The 13,067-nt window shown below is 45.4% G+C and overlaps 1 protein-coding gene across 2 annotated transcripts in view; it reads left to right on the top strand.

Moving 5' to 3' along the window:
* Positions 1-486: 486 nt before the first annotated feature.
* The window catches only part of LOC143781344 (uncharacterized), a 32,487-nt gene continuing 19,906 nt past the window's right edge, over positions 487-13,067 (top strand). For both annotated transcript variants that reach the window (XM_077267901.1, XM_077267900.1), the window contains exon 1: positions 487-690. In XM_077267901.1, the coding sequence (XP_077124016.1) occupies positions 621-690 (70 nt within the window). In that variant the 5' untranslated portion in view covers positions 487-620. The remainder of the gene's footprint in view (positions 691-13,067) is intronic.

Here is a 13,067-nt window from a genome sequence, read left to right as displayed (position 1 = left end):
TGGAAGTCTTCAAACAGAGGCTGGACAGACATCTGTCAGGGATGAATTAGTGAATCCTGCTTTGAGCAGGGGGTTGGACCAGATAACCCAGGAGGTCCCTTCCAACTCTACCATTCTAGGATTCTATGCTGCATCCTGCAGTGCATTAACATTTGCGATCGAGTTGATAAGTATGGCGGCTTCTTTCTGTGATGTTTTCAGGACATAGAAGGGCAAAGTTCTGCATATCTCTAGAGAGGGCAGTGGTGGGACAGAAATATTGTAATCTCACGCAACCTGAACAATGGGTTAAACGACATATTAGTGATGCCTGGCAGACGCAATAACTATGGGGGTGTGCCGGTGATAGCGGGGTCTCCTTCCCTCCAGGCTGGTGCACCTTCTTCTCCGCAGTGCCTGGTGCACACCCAGCCGATGCTGCTGACATCATGCAGAATGACAGAGCACCAGTGGAGGCGGCCTCTCCTCTGCTTAATGCGCAGCCTCCGTCCTCCTCTTCTTCTGCTAGCAGGAGGGATGCAGACAGATCCTGATCCGTAGAAAGCCTCATTCATCCATCCATCCCCCGAGAGCGCGTCCTGACACAGCGACTCCCAGCATCCTCACCGGGAGCACGGAAGATGCCGGTGGATTCTACAAAGGAGGACAGGGCTGTGAGGAAGGATGTCAGGACGCTGCCGGCTGAAGCAGGTGACGGGGTCCTATTTCTGGGAAGGATGGAGGATCAGGCAGAGATTAGGAGCGAAACACAAGGATCAGCAGATCAGGGGAGGCCGCAGATCATTGCAGTCCCGGCTCGGGAAAATGCTGGCCCAGCACCAACGGATTTATCTCAGGAATTAACCCTGGGGGTAATAAGAGTAGTAAGACCCTCCTAGGCCCTGAACCCACCGCAGGGATCCGACCTGAGGTCCATCTGCTCTAACGACCACATGACCGCCTATGACTCTGCACAGTGTGCGTATCGACCGCCACGGGGGGCCAGAGGGGGCGCCAACGAGCCACACTGCCAATGCCGGGGTAATTACAGACCAGTGCACACCTGAACATTTGTCGGGGTGAAGAAAGGCGTCTTCTCTGTCTCCTGACAAAGTCCTCAGCAACGACTCTGACCTCATCATTACACTATACAGACATTACAGCCGGGAACACAGCGGATTCTGGGAGATAAAACCTTTCCCTGCTGTTATTATGGGGCACTGTGGATATCGCTGTTATTATGGGGGCACTGTGGAGTGGATATCACTGTTATTATGGGGACACTGTGGATATCACTGTTATTATGGGGACACTATGGATATCACTGTTATTATGGGGACACTGTGGATATCACTGTTATTATGGGGGCACTGTGGAGTGGATATCACTGTTATTATGGGGACACTGTGGATATCACTGTTATTATGGGGACACTATGGATATCACTGTTATTATGGGGACACTGTGGATATCACTGTTATTATGGGGCACTGTGGATATCACTGTTATTATGGGGACACTGTGGATATCACTGTTATTATGGAGCACTGTGGATATCACTGTTATTATGGGGGCACTGTGGATATCACTTATTATGGGGGCACTGTGGATATCACTGTTATTATGGGGGCACTGTGGATATCGCTGTTATTATGGGGGCACTGTGGATATCACTGTTATTATGGGGCACTGTGGATATCACTGTTATTATGGGGCACTGTGGATATCACTGTTATTATGGGGCACTGTGGATATCACTGTTATTATGGGGCACTGTGGATATCACTGTTATTATGGGGACACTGTGGATATCACTGTTATTATGGGGACACTGTGGATATCACTGTTATTATGGGGCACTGTGGATATCACTGTTATTATGGGGACACTGTGGATATCACTGTTATTATGGAGCACTGTGGATATCACTGTTATTATGGGGGCACTGTGGATATCACTTATTATGGGGGCACTGTGGATATCACTGTTATTATGGGGGCACTGTGGATATCGCTGTTATTATGGGGGCACTGTGGATATCACTGTTATTATGGGGCACTGTGGATATCACTGTTATTATGGGGCACTGTGGATATCACTGTTATTATGGGGCACTGTGGATATCACTGTTATTATGGGGCACTGTGGATATCACTTTTATTATGGGGGCACTGTGGATATCGCTGTTATTATGGGGGCACTGTGGATATCGCTGTTATTATGGGGGCACTGTGGATATCGCTGTTATTATGGGGGCACTGTGGATATCGCTGTTATTATGGGGGCACTGTGGATATCGCTGTTATTATGGGGGCACTGTGGATATCACTGTTATTATGGGGTACTGTGGATATCACTTATTATGGGGCACTGTGGATATCACTGTTATTATGGGACACTGTGGATATCACTGTTATTATGGGGACACTGTGGATATCACTGTTATTATGGGGGCACTGTGGATATCACTGTTATTATGGGGGCACTGTGGATATCACTGTTATTATGGGGACACTGTGGATATCACTGTTATTATGGGGACACTGTGGATATCACTGTTATTATGGGGACACTGTGGATATTACTGTTATTATGGGGGCACTGTGGATATCACTTATTATGGGGGCACTGTGGATATCACTGTTATTATGGGGCACTGTGGATATCGCTGTTATTATGGGGCCACTGTGGATATCACTGTTATTATGGGACACTGTGGATATCGCTGTTATTATGGGGGCACTGTGGATATCACTGTTATTATGGGGACACTGTGGATATCGCTGTTATTATGGAGGCACTGTGGATATCACTGTTATTATGGGGGCACTGTGGATATCACTGTTATTATGGGGGCACTGTGGACATCGCTGTTATTATGGGGCACTGTGGACATCACTGTTATTATGGGGCACTGTGGATATCACTGTTATTATGGGGCACTGTGGATATCACTTATTATGGGGCACTGTGGATATCACTGTTATTATGGGGGCACTATGGATATCACTGTTATTATGGGGGCACTGTGGATATCACTGTTATTATGGGGGCACTGTGGATATCACTGTTATTATGGGGGCACTGTGGATATCACTATTATTATTATTGGGGCACTGTGGATATCACTGTTATTATGGGGCACTGTGGATATCACTGTTATTATGGGGCACCGTGGATATCGCTGTTATTATGGGGGCACCGTGGATATCACTGTTATTATGGGGCACTGTGGATATCGCTGTTATTATGGGGCACTGTGGATATCACTGTTATTATGGGACACTGTGGATATCGCTGTTATTATGGGACACTGTGGATATCACTGTTATTATGGGGGCACTGTGGATATCACTGTTATTATGGGGGCACTGTGGATATCACTGTTATTATGGGGACACTGTGGATATCGCTGTTATTATGGAGGCACTGTGGACATCGCTGTTATTATGGGGCACTGTGGACATCACTGTTATTATGGGGCACTGTGGATATCACTGTTATTATGGGGCACTGTGGATATCACTTATTATGGGGCACTGTGGATATCACTGTTATTATGGGGGCACTGTGGATATCACTGTTATTATGGGGGCACTGTGGATATCACTGTTATTATGGGGCACTGTGGATATCACTGTTATTATGGGGCACTGTGGATATCACTGTTATTATGGGGGCACTGTGGATATCGCTGTTATTATGGGGGCACTGTAGATATCACTGTTATTATGGGGGTACTGTGGATATCACTGTTATTATGGGGCACTGTGGATATCACTTATTATGGGGCACTGTGGATATCACTGTTATTATGGGGGCACTGTGGATATCACTGTTATTATGGGGGCACTGTGGATATCACTGTTATTATGGGGACACTGTGGATATCACTATTATTATTATTGGGGCACTGTGGATATCACTGTTATTATGGGGACACTGTGGATATCACTGTTATTATGGGGGCACTGTGGATATCACTGTTATTATGGGGGCACTGTGGATATCACTGTTATTATGGGGGCACTGTGGATATCACTGTTATTATGGGGGCACTGTGGATATCGCTGTTATTATGGGGGCACTGTGGATATCACTGTTATTATGGGGGCACTGTGGATATCACTGTTATTATGGGGGCACTGTGGATATCACTGTTATTATGGGGACACTGTGGATATCACTATTATTATTATTGGGGCACTGTGGATATCACTGTTATTATGGGGACACTGTGGATATCACTGTTATTATGGGGGCACTGTGGATATCACTGTTATTATGGGGGCACTGTGGATATCACTGTTATTATGGGGGCACTGTGGATATCACTGTTATTATGGGGGCACTGAGGATATCACTGTTATTATGGGGCACTGTGGATATCACTTATTATGGGGCACTGTGGATATCACTGTTATTATGGGGGCACTGTGGATATCACTGTTATTATGGGAGCACTGTGGATATCACTATTATTATTATTGGGGCGCTGTGGATATCACTGTTATTATGGGGCACTGTGGATATCACTGTTATTATGGGGGCACTGTGGATATCACTGTTATTATGGGGGCACTGTGGATATCATTGCTATTATGGGGGCACTGAGGATATCACTGTTATTATGGGGGCACTGTGGATATCACTGTTATTATGGGAGCACTGTGGATATCACTGTTATTATGGGGGCACTGTGGATATCATTGTTATTATGGGGGCACTGAGGATATCACTGTTATTATGGGGGCACTGTGAATATCATTGTTATTATGGGGGCACTGAGGATATCACTGTTATTATGGGGGCACTGTGGATATCACTGTTATTATGGGGCACTGTGGATATCGCTGTTATTATGGGGGCACTGTGGATATCACTGTTATATGGCCACTGTGGATATCGCTGTTATTATGGGGGCACTGTGGATATCACTGTTATTATGGGGGCACTGTGGATATTACTGTTATTATGGGGGCACTGTGGATATCACTGTTATTATGGGGGCACTGTGGATATCACTGTTATTATGGGGACACTGTGGATATCGCTGTTATTATGGGGGCACTGAGGATATCACTGTTATTATGGGGGCACTGTGGATATCACTGTTATTATGGGGGCACTGTGGATATCACTGTTATTATGGGGCACTGTGGATATCGCTGTTATTATGGGGGCACTGTGGATATCACTGTTATATGGCCACTGTGGATATCGCTGTTATTATGGGGGCACTGTGGATATTACTGTTATTATGGGGGCACTGTGGATATCACTGTTATTATGGGGACACTGTGGACATCGCTGTTATTATGGGGCACTGTGGACATCACTTATTATGGGGCACTGTGGATATCACTGTTATTATGGGGCACTGTGGATATCACTTATTATGGGGCACTGTGGATATCACTGTTATTATGGGGGCACTGTGGATATCGCTGTTATTATGGGGGCACTATGGATATCACTGTTATTATGGGGGCACTGTGGATATCACTGTTATTATGGGGGCACTGTGGATATCAGTGTTATTATGGGGACACTGTGGATATCACTATTATTATTGGGGCACTGTGGATATCACTGTTATTATGGGGACACTGTGGATATCACTGTTATTATGGGGCACTGTGGATATCACTGTTATTATGGGGCACTGTGGATATCGCTGTTATTATGGGGGCACCGTGGATATCACTGTTATTATGGGGCACTGTGGATATCGCTGTTATTATGGGGGCACTGTGGATATCACTGTTATTATGGGGGATCTGTGGATATCACTGTTATTATGGGGCACTGTGGATATCACTGTTATTATGGGGGCACTGTGGATATCACTGTTATTATGGGGGCACTGTGGATATCACTGTTATTATGGGGACACTGTGGATATCGCTGTTATTATGGAGGCACTGTGGATATCACTGTTATTATGGGGGCACTGTGGATATCACTGTTATTATGGGGGCACTGTGGATATCGCTGTTATTATGGGGCACTGTGGATATCGCTGTTATTATGGGGACACTGTGGATATCACTGTTATTATGGGGGCACTGTGGATATCACTGTTATTATGGGGGCACTGTGGATATCACTGTTATTATGGGGGCACTGTGGATATCACTGTTATTATGGGGGCACTGAGGATATCACTGTTATTATGGGGGCACTGTGGATATCGCTGTTATTATGGGGACACTGTGGATATCACTGTTATTATGGGGCACTGTGGATATCGCTGTTATTATGGGGACACTGTGGATATCACTGTTATTATGGGGGCACTGTGGATATCACTGTTATTATGGGGGCACTGTGGATATCACTGTTATTATGGGGGCACTGTGGATATCACTGTTATTATGGGGGCACTGAGGATATCACTGTTATTATGGGGGCACTGTGGATATCACTGTTATTATGGGGCACTGTGGATATCACTTATTATGGGGCACTGTGGATATCACTGTTATTATGGGGGCACTATGGATATCACTGTTATTATGGGGGCACTGTGGATATCACTGTTATTATGGGGGCACTGTGGATATCACTGTTATTATGGGGACACTGTGGATATCACTATTATTATTGGGGCGCTGTGGATATCACTGTTATTATGGGGCACTGAGGATATCACTGTTATTATGGGGGCACTGTGGATATCACTGTTATTATGGGGACACTGTGGATATCACTGTTATTATGGGGGCACTGTGGATATCACTGTTATTATGGGGGCACTGTGGATATCACTGTTATTATGGGGGCACTGAGGATATCACTGTTATTATGGGGGCACTGTGGATATCACTGTTATTATGGGGCACTGTGGATATCGCTGTTATTATGGGGACACTGTGGATATCACTGTTATTATGGGGACACTGTGGACATCACTGTTATTATGGGGGCACTGTGGATATCACTGTTATTATGGGGCACTGTGGATATCACTGTTATTATGGGGCACTTTGGATATCACTGTTATTATGGGGGCACTGTGGATATCACTGTTATTATGGGGCACTGTGGATATCACTGTTATTATGGGGCACTGTGGATATCACTGTTATTATGGGGGCACTGTGGATATCACTGTTATTATGGGGACACTGTGGATATCACTGTTATTATGGGGGGCACTGTGGATATCACTGTTATTATGGGGGCACTGTGGATATCACTGTTATTATGGGGCACTGTGGATATCACTGTTATTATGGGGCACTGTGGATATCACTGTTATTATGGGGCACTGTGGATATCACTGTTATTATGAGGGCACTGTGGATATCACTGTTATTATGGAGGCACTGTGGATATCACTGTTATTATGGGGGCACTGTGGATATTACTGTTATTATGGGGGCACTGTGGATATCACTGTTATTATGGGGCACTGTTGACATCACTGTTATTATGGGGCACACTGGATATCACTGTTATTATGGGGCACTGTGGATATCACTTATTATGGGGCACTGTGGATATGACTGTTATTATGGGGGCACTATGGATATCACTGTTATTATGGGGGATCTGTGGATATCACTGTTATTATGGGGGCACTGTGGATATCACTGTTATTATGGGGACACTGTGGATATCACTATTATTATGGGGGCACTGTGGATATCACTGTTATTATGGGGACACTGTGGATATCACTATTATTATGGGGACACTGTGGATATCACTGTTATTATGGGGCACTGTGGATATCACTGTTATTATGGGGCACTGTGGATATCGCTGTTATTATGGGGCACTGTGGATATCGCTGTTATTATGGGGGCACTGTGGATATCACTTATTATGGGGCATTGTGGATATCACTGTTATTATGGGGGCACTGTGGATATCACTGTTATTATGGGGCACTGTGGATATCACTGTTATTATGGGAGCACTGTGGATATCGCTGTTATTATGGGGCACTGTGGATATCACTGTTATTATGGGACACTGTGGATATCACTGTTATTATGCGGACACTGTGGATATCACTGTTATTATGGGGGCACTGTGGATATCACTGTTATTATGGGGGCACTGTGGATATCACTGTTATTATGGGGGCACTGTGGATATCACTGTTATTATGGGGGCACTGTGGATATCACTGTTATTATGGGGGCACTGTGGATATCACTGTTATTATGGGGGCACTGTGGATATCACTGTTATTATGGGGGCACTGCGGATATCGCTGTTATTATGGGGGCACTGTGGATATCACTGTTATTAGGGAGCACTGTGGATATCACTGTTATTATGGGGCACTGTGGATATCACTGTTATTATGGGGGCACTGTGGATATCACTGTTATTATGGGGGCACTGTGGATATCACTGTTATTATGGGGGCACTGTGGATATCAGTTATTATGGGGACACTGTGGATATCGCTGTTATTATGGGGGCACTGTGGATATCGCTGTTATTATGGGGGCACTGTGGATATCACTGTTATTATGCGGACACTGTGGATATCACTGTTATTATGGGGGCACTGTGGATATCACTGTTATTATGGGGGCACTGTGGATATCACTGTTATTATGGGGGCACTGTGGATATCACTGTTATTATGGGGCACTGTGGATATCACTGTTATTATGGAGCACTGTGGATATCACTGTTATTATGGGGCACTGTGGATATCACTGTTATTATGGGGCACTGTGGATATCACTGTTATTATGGAGCACTGTGGATATCACTGTTATTATGGGGCACTGTGGATAACACGGTTATTATGGGGACACTGTGGATATCACTGTTATTATGGGGGCACTGTGGATATCACTGTTATTATGGGGGCACTGTGGATATCACTGTTATTATGGGGGCACTGTGGATATCACTGTTATTATGGGGGCACTGTGGATATCACTGATACCCCAATACTGAGCCGCTGCTGCCGTATGTGTCCCTATTACTGCCCCTAATACCCCAATACTGAGCCGCTGCTGCCGTATGTGTCCCTATTACTGTACCTGATACCCCAATACTGAGCCTCTGCTGCCATATGTGACCCTATTACTGCACCTGATACCCCATTACTGAGCCGCTGCTGCCGTATGTGTCCCTATTACTGCACCTGATACCCCAATACTGAACCGCTGCTGCCGTATGTGACCCTATTACTGCCCCTGATACCCCAATACTGAACCGCTGCTGCCGTATGTGACCCTATTACTGCACCTGATACCCCAATACTGAGCCGCTGCTCCCATATGTGTCCCTATTACTGCCCCTGATACCCCAATACTGAGCCACTGCTGCCGTATGTGTCCTTATTACTGCACCTGATACCCCAATACTGAGCCGCTGCTGCCATATGTGTCCTTATTACTGCCCCTGATACCCCAATACTGAGCCGCTGCTGCCGTATGTGTCCTTATTACTGCACCTGATACCCCAATACTGAGCCGCTGCTGCCGTATGTGTCCCTATTACTGCCCCTGATACCCCAATACTGAGCCGCTGCTGCCATATGTGTCCCTATTACTGCACCTGATACCCCAATACTGAGCCGCTGCTGCCATATGTGTCCCTATTACTGCACCTGATACCCCAATACTGAGCCGCTGCTGCCGTATGTGTCTCTATTACTGCACCTGCTGTGTGGTTCTCTGTGCCTTCTAAATTCTAAAGCACCCCTCTGTAATATAGTAATGCCGGGTGCAAGTGCCCTACAAAAGAGTGCCATATTTTCCCCCTAGAAAGTAATATTGCCCTGGGGGCCCCTTGATAATCACAGTAACCTGAGTTCCCCTATCTATATATATAATTGCCTAAGGGGTACTTCCGTCTTTCTGTCTGCAACTTCCATAACGGAAATCCCGCGTTGCTGATTGGTCTCGCCAGCTGCCTGTTCTGGCTGCAGCGACCAATCAGCGACGGGCACAGTCCGATTAGTCCCTCCCTACTCCCCTGCAGTCAGTGCCCGGTGCCCGCTCCATACTCCCCTCCGGTCACCGCTCACACAGGGTTAATGCCAGCGGTAACGGACCGCGTTATGCCGCGGGTAACGCACTCCGTTAACGCTGCTATTAACCCTGTGTGTTCCCAACTTTTTACTATTGATGCTGCCTATGCAGCATCAATAGTAAAAAGATGTAATGTTAAAAGTAATAAAAAAACAAAAAACGGCTATTCTCACCTTCCGTAGTCCGACGATGCGCTCGCGCCTGCCGCCATCTTCTATTCCCAGAGATGCATTGCGAAATTACCCAGAAGACTTAGCGGTCTCGCGAGACCGCTAAGTCATCTGGGTAATTTCGCAATGCATCCTGGGAACGGAAGATGGCGGCATCCGCGCGTGCATCGCCAGAGCTTCGCTGGATCCCGGTGGGTGAGTATATACTTTTTATTTTAATTATTTTTTTTTTACAGGGATATGGTGCCCACACTGCTATGTACTACGTGGGCTGTGTTATATACTACATGGCTGCTATATACTACGTGGGCTGTGTTATATACGGCGTGGCTGCTATATACTACATAGGCAGTGTTATATACTGCGTGGGCTGTGTTAGATACTGCGTGGGCTGCATTATATACTACATGGCTACTATATACTACGTGGGCAGTGTTATATACTACGTGGGCTGTGTTATATACTACATGGCTGCTATATACTACGTGGGCAGTGTTATATACTACATGGCTGCTATATACTATGTGGGCTGTGTTATATACGTCGTGGCTGCTATATACTACATGGGCAGTGTTATATACTGCGTGGGCTGTGCTATATATTACGTGCCCTGTGTTATTTACTGCATGGCCTGTGTTATATACTACGTCGCCTGTGTTATATACTGTTTGGCTGCTATATACTGCGTGGGCTGTGTTATATAGTACGTGGGCTGTGTTATATACTGTTTGGGCTGTGTTATATACTGCATGGCCTGTATTAACGCATCGGGTATTCTACAATATGTATGTATGTATATAGCAGCCACATAGTATATAGCACAGGCCACGTAGTATTTGTCTGCTATATACTACATGGCTCCTATATACTACGTGGCCTGTGCTATATACTATGTGGCTGCTATATACATATTCTAGAATACCCGATGCGTTAGAATCAGGCCACCATCTAGTAAAATTATAAGTGCCCACTTTACATTTAATAATGTCCTGAGTCTCACCACTGTACAGCTCCCCTATACACAGTATGATGCCCTCTTATACACAGTATAGTACCACCCACGCAGTATACTGTCACGGTTCACACCGTGCTGCCAACAATTTGTCACGAACCGGGGTTGTTTGGTTGCCCCTGGTTCCTTCTGAAGGGGATTTATCTATATCCCACTTCCCAGTTCTGGTTTGGAACTTGCAGCTCTCTGGCGCCCCCTTTACCCTCAGGTCAGACTAGGTACTGCGCCTAGGGTAATTAGTCGCCAGCAAGACAGCATGCTATGTACTGGCTATTGGGCACGCTGCAGCGAGGACGATGTAACTACTCCCACTCAGGCTGGAACAATAATTATCAACACCGCCATCGCTACACAACTTCCCAATCGCACATACAGAGTATGCTGCCACCAGCTCCAATTTCCTAAGGATTAACGGGTCCGGAACCAACCCAAATCAGTAGCATACATCACCTCAGAGGATGCGACAGCTAATTTAGAGCATGAAGTGACAAGCTAGTAAATTATATATTTTACTCCAAAAAAAAAGGTAGGCAGTAGTGATGAGCAAATATACTCGTTACTCGAGATTTCTCGAGCACGCTTGGGTGTCCTCCGAGTATTTTTTAGTGCTCGGAAATTTAGTTTTTATTGCCGCAGCTGAATGATTTACATCTGTTAGCCAGCATAAGTACATGTGGGGGTTGCCTGGTTGCTAGGGTATCCCCACATGTACTTATGCTGGCTAACAGATGTAAATCATTCAGCTGAGGCAATAAAAACTAAATCTACGAGCACTAAAAAATACTCGGAGGACACCCGAGCATGCTTGAGAAATCTCGAGTAACGAGTATATTCGCTCATCACTAGTAGGCAGTGTTTACAAAGTATAAAAAGATATTATAAAGAAGATAAAATCATGTGTGCATTACAATTACAAATAAAAGGATTCAAATTGAAAAAAAACCAAAACACTTACATAGCGTTCAGATAATTTCATATCATCATGGCTGGCCTGTGGGCTTTGTAGGATCCACACATCTAAATGTATGTCCCATCTATATAGCAGCTACACCCCGGACACACAGACCCTGCAAGAATGCTGTCTCACTAAGTTATTCTAGACCAAAACCCAGGCACTTCCCCTGTGGTGACATCACTTAGAGGCTGACACCTCCCCTTTACTTATAGCTATGTTAACTATTTTTATGCATAACTTGCTGTGTGAACCTCGCATAAGTACGACACCATGCTCATGATGTTCCCCATGTCAGGGGCGTGCTTTTAAGTATGAACAGGGAGTAATTACGTGAACCGCTTACTGAGAAATCCGCACATTGCACTCGCTGCGTTTAGCTGCTAGCGCTTTCAGTGAGTGATAGATCTATCGATGGACATCCGGAATATATAATTCTTATAACCCTAGCACCGATCAGTGCCCCTATATATCACATTAATAGAACAATAGAAATGCATGCAGTTTGGAAGTGGCTATACCAGTTTCAACTAGTACCATGTGGGAGGGGGAAGGAGTAGTTTTCACAGAGACTGGTATTTGCAGCTAAGCCATAAAACTCCATTGATTCTAGTGAGGGTTTTGAATTACACACATACAAGCAGCAGGCAGAGTGAGAAGAGGGGGGTCAGAATGGCCCGCAGCGTGTGTCTTGTAAAGTTAGGTAGATACTCCAACATGGCATATTCATATTATCATGACACTGACCCCTTAGTAACCCCCTAACTGTATCACTGTATGATGGCCCCTTCACTGTAATCCCCACACTGTACGATGGCACCCTCACTGTAATCTCCATACTGTGTGATAGTCCCCTAGATAGCCTCCATATAGTATAATGCACCAGATTGTCCTAAATATAGTATAATGCTCTCCCCATAGGCCTACTCTATATTGCATAA

Source organism: Ranitomeya variabilis, chromosome 6, assembly GCF_051348905.1.
Source record: "Ranitomeya variabilis isolate aRanVar5 chromosome 6, aRanVar5.hap1, whole genome shotgun sequence".
NCBI classification, from domain to species: Eukaryota; Metazoa; Chordata; class Amphibia; order Anura; family Dendrobatidae; genus Ranitomeya; species Ranitomeya variabilis.
Note: the sequence above shows the minus strand (reverse complement) of the source record. Positions and strands in the feature narration are given on the sequence as shown.